The sequence below is a fragment of the Brassica rapa genome, chromosome A03, assembly GCF_000309985.2.
Source record: "Brassica rapa cultivar Chiifu-401-42 chromosome A03, CAAS_Brap_v3.01, whole genome shotgun sequence".
Classification (NCBI taxonomy): domain Eukaryota; kingdom Viridiplantae; phylum Streptophyta; class Magnoliopsida; order Brassicales; family Brassicaceae; genus Brassica; species Brassica rapa.
In genome coordinates this window covers 30076047-30088156 of record NC_024797.2, presented here as the reverse complement: position 1 = coordinate 30088156, position 12110 = coordinate 30076047, and the positions used below count along the sequence as shown (strand labels likewise).

The 12110-nt window shown below is 38.1% G+C and overlaps 1 protein-coding gene and 1 long non-coding RNA gene across 2 annotated transcripts; one reads left to right on the top strand and one right to left on the bottom strand.

Moving 5' to 3' along the window:
* Nucleotides 1–3741: 3741 nt before the first annotated feature.
* Nucleotides 3742–6760, bottom strand: LOC103862123. The gene is made up of 2 exons (XR_004456255.1): nucleotides 5448–6760; nucleotides 3742–5378 (listed from the first exon to the last, which is right to left on the bottom strand). It is a non-coding gene; the product is annotated as an uncharacterized LOC103862123 (long non-coding RNA).
* Nucleotides 6761–7000: 240 nt separating this feature from the next.
* Nucleotides 7001–12017, top strand: LOC103862122 (cellulose synthase A catalytic subunit 1 [UDP-forming]). Its single transcript, XM_009139833.3, has 14 exons — nucleotides 7001–7265; nucleotides 7493–7688; nucleotides 7766–7941; nucleotides 8020–8134; nucleotides 8228–8417; nucleotides 8543–8809; nucleotides 8961–9306; nucleotides 9392–9529; nucleotides 9625–9750; nucleotides 9831–10043; nucleotides 10144–10411; nucleotides 10492–10688; nucleotides 10765–11115; nucleotides 11197–12017. Exons 1-14 carry the CDS (start codon nucleotides 7185–7187, stop codon nucleotides 11782–11784), a joined length of 3252 nt encoding a protein of 1083 aa, XP_009138081.2. The 5' UTR covers nucleotides 7001–7184; the 3' UTR covers nucleotides 11785–12017.
* The last annotated feature ends 93 nt before the right edge of the window (nucleotides 12018–12110 follow it).

Below are 12110 nucleotides of genomic sequence, written 5' to 3'. Positions count from 1 at the left end.
ATTTTGAAAATTAAAATTTTTATTTTGAGTTTCCAGATATTTATTGTTTTTATATTATTTTATTTGTTAATTTTCATTTTTATTCTAAAAAATCATTCTCGTAAAACCTATTGTGAAAAATAAATCTTGAGATATAGTATAGGTCATTATCAAACACGATAAAATCATTGGAGTGTTGTGATAAGTTAATAGTACTTTTTGAATCAAAAAGAACATAAGTTTAGATCAAAAAAGCTTAGTCCTCAAATTTTTATCTCTTAGAATAAAATACCCTTTGTACTCATTTCAGTTTATTAAAATATATTTGAATTACGCAAGTAACAACTAATATTTTATTTGTATTTCTGATAAATTTATACATATTATAATTATTAAGATTAGATATTTAAATGATGTGACATACATGCAAATAATAATAATATCTATCACTAAGTTTATTTTTGTTTTGAAAATAAATATTAGACATGACTATTAATATTTTAAAATTAGTATAACTAAATTGATAATTTTAAAATATTAAGTAAATTGGTTAATAATTTTCAAGTTACTGTTACATTTCTTTCCAAATTTATGATTTTTAAGTTGGATTTTATAATTCATGTTCTTCTTGTTCATAGCTAAACAATTTTGGAAACTAAAATTTTTATGTTGAGTTTCAAGGTATTTATTGTTTTTTTATTATTTTATTTTCTAATTTTCCTTTTATTCTAAAAAATCATTCTCGTAAAACCTATTGTGAAAAATAAAACTTGCGGAACTCTGAACAGCACATCTACAATAGTTGGCTTGGCTTAAATCGAACTAACAACAATTACATATTTGCTTCTTTGTTATTTGTTGCAGTCTTTCTGATTCTTTCAAACTGTTCTTCCAACTCTCAGTTTCTGAATTTGATGCAGCTATATGAGTACACAAACGTTAGATGAGTATATCACTACAAGAAAACGTAAGTTTAACGAGGATAATTAACGAGGAAAAATAATCCTCGTAAAAGTACGTTGATTTTACGAGGAAAGTACGTGGAAAAAGAGAAGCATCGTTATTTCGTCGTAAGGTAACGACAAAACAATTTCGTCGTAAAGACGATGTAAATTGACGTGGCTTTTACGAGGAAACACTATTTCCTTGTAAATACCACGTAAACTTCGCGAGTTCTTTACGACGAAATACTTTATGTGTACTTAACGAGGAAATTTTGAATCCACCAACTTGGTAGGTAGCTCACGTTTTTTTTGGCCATCCAATTAATTTTCGTCGTAATTTCACACGAGGCTATACTTTTCACACATATGAGTATGGTAGACAGCGGACGACCAGTAACTATGGAATATGTGTGAAAGGGGAAATAGATTTCTACGGGATCTTGACGGAGATTATTGAAGTCGAATTTCCAGGGATATTGAAGCTGAAATGCGTCCTCTTCCAATGTGAATGGTTCGATTCCGTCGTCACAGAGGTGTTCGGTCTAACAAATTCGGTGTAGTTGATGTCAACGGTGGACGAAGGTACAACAAATTCGAGCCTTTCATCTTAGCTTCACAAGCAGACCAAGTTAGCTTCCTTCCATACCCTCGAATGAGAGATTCGGGTATAAATTGGTTAGCTGTGATCAAAGTTACACCTCGAGGACGAATTATCAGTGGAGAAGAACCACCATTGCAAGAAGAACAGATAAATGAAGTCGAGGAACCTGAACAAGAAATTGATGACATCCTTCTCATTGATCCGCATAATCACGAGTACGAAGATCTTACCGACGATGCCACAGACGAAGCTGTTAAAGACGAGTTTAATGAAAATAATGATGTTTCTAGTGATGACGAGAATGTTGATGTATCCGATTGATGTATTTGATTTTATGTAGTTTGTTTTATGAATAAGATAATGTGGGAGTTTGATTTATGAATAAGGTAATGTGAAAGTTTATTTTAATTATGAATATGGACTTGTGGTTTGGGGTTTGGAATATTTTATAAATAGGGTTTGAGGTGAAAGAATAGATTGAGGTTCAAGGGTAGATGGGTTTGGGGTTTGGAATATATGAAGTAGAAGATAAGGAAGATGGGGTTTGGGGTTTCGGATTTTAGGGATTTATACGTAATACTCGTTAATTCCTCGTAAGCCAAAATCGTCGTAAGGTTGTCGTAAGGCCACGAGGAGTTTACGACGAAATTAAAAAAAATAAAGAAAGCGGGGCACGCTAATTCCACGCAAGCCAAAATCGTCGTAAGGTTGTCGTAAGGCCACGAGGAGTTTACGACGAAATTAAAAAAAAATAAAGAAAGCGGGGCACGCTAATTCCACGTAAGACTCTCTGAGTGAATGAAAATAAGTAATTGTGGTTTGGAATGAAAATAAAGATAGGGTTTGGAATATATGAAGTAGAAGATAAGGAATATGGGGTTTGGGGTTTGGGGTTTCGGGTTTTAGGGATTTAAATGGAATACTCGTTAATTCCTCGTATGTTAACGTCGAACTTACGACGAATTCCTCGTAAATACCACGTAGGACAGATTCGTCGTAAATACCACGTAGGACAGATTCGTCGTAAATACCACGTAGGACAGATTCGTCGTAAATACCACGTAGGACAGATTCGTCGTAAATACCACGTAGGAGAGATTCGTCGTAAATACCACGTAAAGTAAATGATGAACGCGGCCCACTTTAATTCCACGTAGGACGGAATCGTCGTAAACACCTCGTAACCAAAATCGTCGTAAACACCTCGTACCGTAAAAACTAGAAAAAAAAAGAAGAAGAAATATACTGGATTTACATGTGGCAAGACTTCCAGCAATTATATTACTTAAGTCTCACCAACATAAATTCCAATATCTTCTTCTCTTCCTTTTTTTCAAATTTTTATAATTTGAATAGGATTGGATTTGAGAGTATGAAGTGAGATAGGGTGTGATTTGGGAGTTTGGGTGTGGGTTGAGAAGGAGAGTTACGGGTATATTTATAGGGAAGCTTTCCTCGGTAATTCCACGTAAGCAAAATCGTCGTAACGTCCTCGTACCTAAAAAACACGGGCCTTTGTAATTCCTCGTAACTTCCTCGTATAATAAAACGCGGGCCTTTGTAATCTCTCGCTGTTTCGTCGTAAAAAAAACACGGGCCTCTGTAATTCGTCGTAAAATTACGAGGAATTTGCGACGGAATGTAATCTTATATATACACCCCGAGCGCTCACTCTTTCTTTCCTCTCTACTTCCTCTCCACTTCCTCCCTGTTTCGTTGCAATGGTAAGCCTCTCTAATTCCTCTCTAATTTGGTTAGTTTAGGTAGATTAGGCGGTTAGTATAGGGAATTTAGATAAGTTTACGGATCTTATGTTATTTAGTGTTGATTAGGTGGATAATGTTGGAAAATATACTGTTGACGGAAATTTAAAAAATTAAATTTTTTTCTCAGGTTCGAAAAGGTAGACTTACTGCCCATTACAGAGAGATGTTCGGTGAGCCAGGTAGTCACCAACCGACGACTCACATGCCGAGGCGGATGTAACGGCGAGGAGTGATGAATTCTACCGGGCGATTAACGACCCTTAGTTCTTTTTAATTTCGGTTCTTGTATTATGAATTCAAAACTTATTTATATATAAAATATTTTGGTTTTGATTTTTTTAGAATTTTAATTTTATTAATAATTTAAATAATTTTTTTAATTATAATTTTTTTTATTTCTGTAAAATAACGAAACGAAGTAATTTCGTAGCTATTTTGCGACTTCTTTACGTGGAAGCTTAACGAGGTTTTTACGAGGAAATGTTTACAAGGAAATGACGTGGAAAATTCACGTGGTCTTTACGAGGAAAGCTATCAAGATATTTACGTTTACTTTACGAGTATTTACTTTCGAGTTATTTACGTGGCTTTAACGAGGAATGGCTTTCGAGGTATTTACGAGGAAATTTAGCGACGTCCTTACGTGGAAGCTTTACGTGGTCTTTACGACGAAATATTCTTCTTCGCTTTTACGACGAAATTATTTCCTCGCTACGCTACGACGAATTAGCGAGGATATATGCGTTACGACAAACGTATAACGACGAAACGGGTTTCCTCGCTAATTCCTCGTAACACTGCTTTTACGACGAAATCACGAGAAAAACTGCCCTCGTAAAACTTGTGTTTTCTTGTAGTGTATATAACACAAATGATTAGATTAACATCTATGTAACCAGGCGAATCGTTCTTTAAACCGGTATTATCATAATGTCCTATAGTAAAAACATATGATAAATGATGTCTGTTTCCACAATTAGACAATCATCCTAATCAGTTGATTCAGGTAAGCGTTTGAAAGCTGAAGCTTTTAGTCTTCAAAATACTGCAGTTAGAGCTTGTATTAAAGCAAAGGTGTGTACACACTTGTCCACTCAAGGCCTGAAAAACGTAGTGAGACGTCACGACTTTACCATTGCAACTCCGCCGTGCATCACCGCCGAACAGGGCCAGACTCAGGAAGATGACCGATGAATATATGTTCAGTTGTATATGAATAACTGCAAACTCTATGTACTCGGCAAAGCTTAAAGAGTTTCAACGTTACAATAATTTATTTACACACAACTCAATGTAACATCCTAAAAGAAGATTTTTCTCATACATTATCATATCTATAACCAGTCTTTGTTATAAACAATAATTTTGTACAGTAGAGTACTGTGATTAAATATATATTATTTCATAAAGCTACAGATTCAATGTAACATACCAGTTTATAGTTTTTAACAGCTTTCGGTGTTAGACTACATGGAAAAGAAACAATCCATCCCAGATATTATTCATTTCCCCCATATTTACACATTCCTGCTTTTCAGATTGGAATGATGAAGCAGAAAAAATATTTTGATATGAGTTACACACATAGAGAGGATAAAATCAAAATGAAAAAAAGAAAATACTAAACTTACACTTCCATTTGCTTGGATCTGAGAATATGTATGTCTACGGTAATGTTTCTTCTTAGCAGTAGAAAGATTTTCCTCGTCTTGAAGTTCATTAACATCAAACTGGTTTCCAGACTTTGGATCTATCACTACCCAATCCAAATGACCCACTGGCCGACCAATTTCCATCATTTCCTCTCCTCGTCCACTTCTCAGCATAATCATCGTCATCATTTTCATACTCATCATCCCATGCTCCTCCTTGTAATTGCGGTCCATGAGACCCCAATCCTTGAAAATTTCCCAATAAATACTGAACACTATTGTGATGCTCGAAATGGTTACAACCACCAAAACAATAAGCCAGTAAGTCCATTTCTTCGAAGTTTGTTCTAGCTGCAACCACTAACATGGTGGATAGATACTTCAGTTCATTTGGCCTGTCTTTGCTTTCATTTTCCTCAACCAACGTCTATATACACTGCAAACAACAACAAAAAGTGTGTCGAAAATTTTGAAAGGATGCAAAAGTATGAATTTAGTATGGTACCTGAGCAAAGAGGAACAATTAAGGAATGATGGCAACAACAATGTAGAGTTCTTCGTAAATGTGTCTGATCGTCTGCACATGCAAAACTAAAACGTTAGGATTTAAACTGTAAAGCAAACTAAGTAGCAAAAGCTAAATTTACTCAAACAATGATCATGATTATAAGTATTAAGTGACCTTGCCGATTTGGTTTTCCCACATAAATAGTAATGAGGTTGCGATCTCATGGAATTTTGTCTATTTGTTAGTTCAGATGTTGCTATTGGATCAAAGGCCAGGAAAACTTCACTGTTCAAACGAAGCAAAAGCGATTGAGATTCAAGGTTGTAAGAAAAAGATGTTGCCATAAGACTTTGATTCTAGTTACCTAAATATTTATCTTTTGGAAAGATTGTCTTTACGCAAGGGCCTAGACATGTTTAATAACTCGAAACTAAATTTAAGAAATAAGAGCGTCTTATAATCAACAAAGAGCATCTTTTAGCAAGCTTAGCAAAAGAGAGTTGACCACCCGATATACCTCTTTGCTTTTGGATCCGTAGAAATTGATGTCTGTAAACTTCTCCTTATTTCATGTGAGGCAAATATCTATGAACACTTCCTGATGGTAGGAACCCTTGAATCACAGTGTCATGTCGGGTCATAAAGCATTTAGTGTTTTGTGAAGATTAATTAGATGATGAGGTTTGAAAAAAACATTAGGCCAAACAAACACACAGACCTGTTCGTAGATGAGAAGTGTATCAGACGTAACTCGGATTCGTGTGGACTTGGTGAGATATCTTTGAAGAGCATACCTACGTGAGACTTGGCGGAGGAGATAGGGGACTTGCTGTGTGGTTTCATCGCCATAGTTTCAACTTCTTGGGAGAAGATTTTCAGGATTCAATGAATGCATGTTTTCACGAAGTGGTTTATCAAGAAGGAGAAATAGGAGGCGAAACGAATCCATTAAGAGGGTATTGAAGAGCACAATTGATTGATGCATATGAGGTTTAGTAACTGAGATTTTGGATGGAGACTAATCGAAGAAGACGAAGTGGAATCTTGGCGTCGTTAGAGTTTTTTTGTTTTGTTTCTAGGGTACAGGTTGAGAGTAAAAGAAATAATCTGGGTCTTATCATCTGGACCTTTAAAATCAATATAAAGCCCAAAGGTAGCCTTTTGAATTTTTCTCTGGATAAATAATAATGACGTGGCAAAACGAATGATTTTTATTGGCTGGTTTTCTTTGTAGAAGTGGACACCTTAAACACTCAGTATATTCCCTTTTTAGTATATGTTAGATATTATTTTAGCTAGTTTGGATTTGGCCCATAACTTTTAAATTTAACATTGTGAACCTAATTACAGTATCGTCTTGTCTCCACCGACAGATATCAGATTTGTTGTCCTGTCTCTTTCTTATTACAATCTGGCCACGTCACACAATAGCTGGCTCGTCTAGTGGGGAAGCCAACGGCTCAGCTTTAAAAAAAGAACACACATAGATAATCCGAGCCAAGCCGAGCCAAAACTATAGGAGACGAAGAGGCTACCGTCACCACCTCCGGTTAAATATTTACTTTGTCAATTAAAAAAAATATTTAAAAAAATAAGAAACTCAGACACGGAGATAAAATAGGCAAATCAGATTGGTGTTTGAAGTTTAGAGATCAAAGAAAGAAAGAAAGAAAGAAAGAGAGTGTCAGTGCTGAACATCTCTTTGTCGGTGTGTGATCTGACTCATCAGCATCAATGGAGGCCAGTGCCGGCTTGGTCGCTGGATCCTACCGGAGAAACGAGCTCGTTCGGATCCGTCACGAATCTGACGGCGGGGTTAGTGTTTCTAGATCTCATCTAGTTTCCTCCATTAGGATCTTGAGTTGCTAAAGATGGAAACTTTCCTTTTATATCTGTGGATTTCAGTTTAGGATCTTGAATCTAAGGCTTGTGTAATAGATCTTTAGCTCTCAAAGTTTACTACTTTACTTGGATCTGCATTGATCTGTTACAGTAGTTTCTTATATACTCAATAAACTAACAGTTGATGATACTCAATGCAGTCCAAAGCTTTGAAGAATATGGATCCACATACATGTCAGATCTGTGGTGATAACGCTGGGCTCACTGAAACTGGAGATCTTTTTGTGGCTTGCAATGAATGTGCCTTCCCTGTCTGCCGTCCTTGCTATGAGTACGACAGGAAAGATGGAACTCAGTGTTGCCCTCAATGCAAGACTAGATACAGACGTCTCAGGGGTCAGTACTAGTCTTTGGATTTTTTTTTTTTTTCTGTTTAGTCTTTGTTGGTGAACAAGTTTTTTGGATTGTTGCAGGGAGTCCTCGTGTTGAAGGAGATGAAGATGAGGATGATGTTGATGATATTGAAAATGAGTTTAATTACGCTCAGGGAGCTAACAAGGGAAGACGCCAACAACGACATGGTGAAGAGTTCTCTTCCTCTTCTAGACATGAATCTCAACCAATTCCTCTTCTCACCCATGGCCATACGGTAATGATCTACATCTAAAGTGGTCTGTATTACTCATTAAGTGTCTAGATTACACTTTTTTATTTATTTGCTACACAGGTTTCAGGGGAAATTCGCACGCCTGATACACAATCTGTGCGTACTACATCAGGTCCTTTAGGGCCTGGTGACAGGAATGCCATTTCATCTCCATATATTGACCCACGCCAACCTGGTATTCATTTTTTTTTTCTTTAAGCACAAGGCCTTAGTTATATGTCATTTTTTTGTGGACAACTGACTGATAGCTTGTGCTTAAAAATTGCAGTCCCTGTGAGAATCGTAGACCCTTCGAAAGATTTGAACTCTTATGGGCTTGGCAATGTTGACTGGAAAGAAAGGGTTGAAGGCTGGAAGCTGAAGCAGGAGAAGAATATGGTACAGATGACTGGTAAATACCACGAAGGGAAAGGTGGAGAAATTGAAGGGACTGGTTCCAACGGCGAAGAACTCCAAATGTAAGTCAAAGAACTAGACTCGGGACTATTCTGCTTTGCTAGATTCTTATAGACGTAAATCTTATTCAAATTTGAGTGTTATTCCTTAGTTTCCTTCCACTGAGTTAATGATATTTTAATTACAGGGCTGATGATTCGAGGCTGCCTATGAGCCGTATTGTGCCTATCCCGCCTTCTCATCTCACACCTTACCGGGTTGTGATTATTCTCCGGCTTATCATCTTGGGATTCTTCTTACAATATCGTACAACGCACCCTGTGAAAGATGCTTATCCATTGTGGTTGACCTCAGTTATTTGTGAGATCTGGTTTGCATTTTCTTGGCTTCTCGATCAGTTTCCCAAATGGTACCCTATTAACCGAGAGACTTATCTTGACCGTCTCGCTATAAGGTTGGTCTTTAGGTCTATCCAGTCTTCTTTATCTTATTTTTTTGTGCTAATTTGATACCTTCTTCCACAATGGTGCATATCAATTTCTGACTAGATCATGATAGGATCATCCTGATTATATTTAATGGTTTGTTTTGGTTTCATATTGTAGATATGATCGAGACGGTGAACCATCGCAGCTTACTCCTGTTGACGTGTTTGTTAGTACAGTGGACCCACTGAAAGAGCCTCCTCTTGTAACAGCAAACACAGTTCTCTCGATTCTTGCTGTGGACTACCCGGTAGACAAAGTAGCCTGTTATGTTTCAGACGATGGTGCAGCTATGCTGACGTTCGAATCTCTTTCTGAAACTGCCGAGTTCGCAAAGAAATGGGTGCCATTTTGCAAGAAGTTTAGCATTGAACCCAGAGCCCCTGAGTTCTATTTTGCACAGAAGATAGATTACTTGAAGGACAAGATCCAGCCTTCTTTTGTTAAAGAGCGACGAGCTATGAAGGTCTCTCCATTTGCTTTCTCATCTATTAGTAAAACTAGAGATTGTCTCTAAAAAAAACTTTGTTTGTTTGGCTTTGTAATGACAGAGAGAGTATGAAGAGTTTAAGGTGAGGATCAATGCACTTGTTGCTAAAGCACAGAAGATCCCTGAAGAAGGATGGACGATGCAAGATGGTACTCCCTGGCCTGGTAACAACACTAGAGATCATCCTGGAATGATTCAGGTACAGTGAGGCAACCCCTAAGTGTACCTGAGGCAACCCCTAAGTTGTATGCTACATCGTTTTATATATGCTACATCGTTTCGTTTCATTTTCAGGTGTTCTTAGGCCACAGTGGAGGTCTGGATACCGACGGAAATGAGCTGCCTAGGCTCATCTATGTTTCTCGTGAAAAGCGGCCTGGATTTCAACACCACAAGAAGGCTGGAGCTATGAATGCATTGGTTTGTTAACTTTCTTCTTCATATTCTTTCGTCTAGTGACATTTGTTCTCTCCTGATTCAGCTTCTCTCTACGTCTACAGATCCGTGTTTCTGCTGTTCTGACGAATGGAGCTTATCTATTGAACGTGGATTGTGATCATTACTTCAACAACAGCAAAGCTATTAAAGAAGCCATGTGTTTCCTGATGGACCCTGCTTATGGAAAGAAGTGCTGCTATGTGCAGTTTCCACAGCGTTTTGATGGTATTGACTTGCACGATCGATATGCCAACAGGAATATAGTCTTTTTCGATGTGAGCTTCACTCCTCCATTCAAACACTGTATTTTATCGTTTGTTCATACTTTTGTTGGATTTACTCGTTTCTGACTTAGATATTTGTTACTTTGGGCAGATTAACTTGAAGGGGTTAGATGGTATCCAGGGTCCAGTGTATGTGGGTACTGGTTGTTGTTTCAATAGACAAGCTCTATATGGTTATGATCCTGTTTTGACTGAGGAAGATCTGGAACCAAATATCATTGTGAAGAGCTGTTGCGGCTCAAGGAAGAAAGGAAAGAAGAGCAAGAAGTATAACTATGATCAACAGAGGAGAGGCATCAACAGAAGTGACTCCAATGCTCCACTTTTCAACATGGATGACATCGAGGAGGGTTTTGAAGGTTCTGATTGAGCTTATAGTGTAATAATAACATCACTTCTTCATTTGATGGTGTAATCTCACACTTCTCTTTTGATGCAGGATATGATGATGAGAGGTCTATTCTAATGTCCCAGAAGAGTGTAGAGAAGCGTTTTGGTCAGTCCCCAGTGTTTATTGCGGCTACCTTCATGGAACAAGGTGGCATTCCACCAACGACTAATCCTGCTACTCTTCTCAAGGAGGCTATTCATGTTATAAGCTGTGGTTACGAGGACAAGACTGAATGGGGAAAAGAGGTGAGTTCTCAAACTTTATGTTCCCTTTCTCACCTCTCTGACGACAACTTATTTGGCTTTTTTTTTTTTGGTTTAGATTGGTTGGATCTATGGTTCTGTGACAGAAGATATTCTTACTGGGTTCAAGATGCATGCCCGGGGTTGGATGTCAATCTACTGCAATCCTCCACGACCGGCGTTTAAGGGATCTGCACCAATCAATCTTTCTGATCGTTTGAACCAAGTTCTTCGATGGGCATTGGGATCCATTGAGATTCTCCTGAGTAGACATTGCCCTATCTGGTATGGCTATACAGGAAGGTTGAGACTTCTGGAGAGACTCGCTTACATCAACACCATTGTCTACCCTATTACAGCTCTCCCACTCATCGCCTACTGTATCCTTCCTGCTTTTTGCCTCATCACTGACAAGTTCATCATACCAGAGGTTCGTTAGACTATGTCAATACGTTTATTTCAGTCTTCATCATCTCTTATTTAAAAAAGCTATAACAACATTGTTGTGCAGATAAGCAACTACGCGAGTATCTGGTTTATTCTTCTCTTCATCTCAATCGCTGTGACTGGAGTTCTAGAGCTGAGATGGAGCGGCGTGAGCATTGAGGACTGGTGGAGGAACGAGCAGTTCTGGGTCATCGGTGGAACATCTGCTCATCTTTTCGCAGTCTTCCAAGGTCTACTCAAGGTTCTTGCGGGGATAGACACTAACTTCACTGTCACATCCAAAGCCTCGGACGAAGATGGGGATTTCGCGGAGCTTTACATCTTCAAATGGACAGCTCTTCTCATTCCACCGACCACAGTGCTAGTTGTGAACCTCATAGGCATTGTGGCTGGTGTCTCTTACGCTGTGAACAGTGGGTACCAGTCATGGGGACCGCTCTTTGGGAAGCTTTTCTTCGCCTTGTGGGTCATTGCCCATCTCTACCCTTTCTTGAAAGGTCTAATGGGAAGACAGAACAGAACGCCAACCATCGTCATCGTTTGGTCTGTTCTTCTGGCCTCCATCTTTTCGTTGCTTTGGGTCAGGATCAATCCTTTTGTCTCTGTCACTCCCGAGGCCAACCCCACTGCCGTCCCAGGAGGTGTCTTTTAGACCCTATTTTATATATATTTTGTAAGCGCATATACGGAATGGGAGCACTCTCTAAATCTTCTAAGCCTCAAAACCAAGTGAACCAGGCGGTTAGTTTTCTCTTAGCGGTCAGAGAGTTGTGAAGTTATTGGTACTTGTCACCGTTGTGATGGTGTCTCTCTTTTGAAACATAGAGCCACAAGTGATACTTTGTTATTATTATATTATATTTATTAATTTTGCTTCTCACCTCACCTTGTAATGTTGGAGCTTTGTTGTTGTCCTAACGAGTCTATATATGCGCTTTCACTATAATACAAAAGGTTTATTCAACAATTGAGATATAT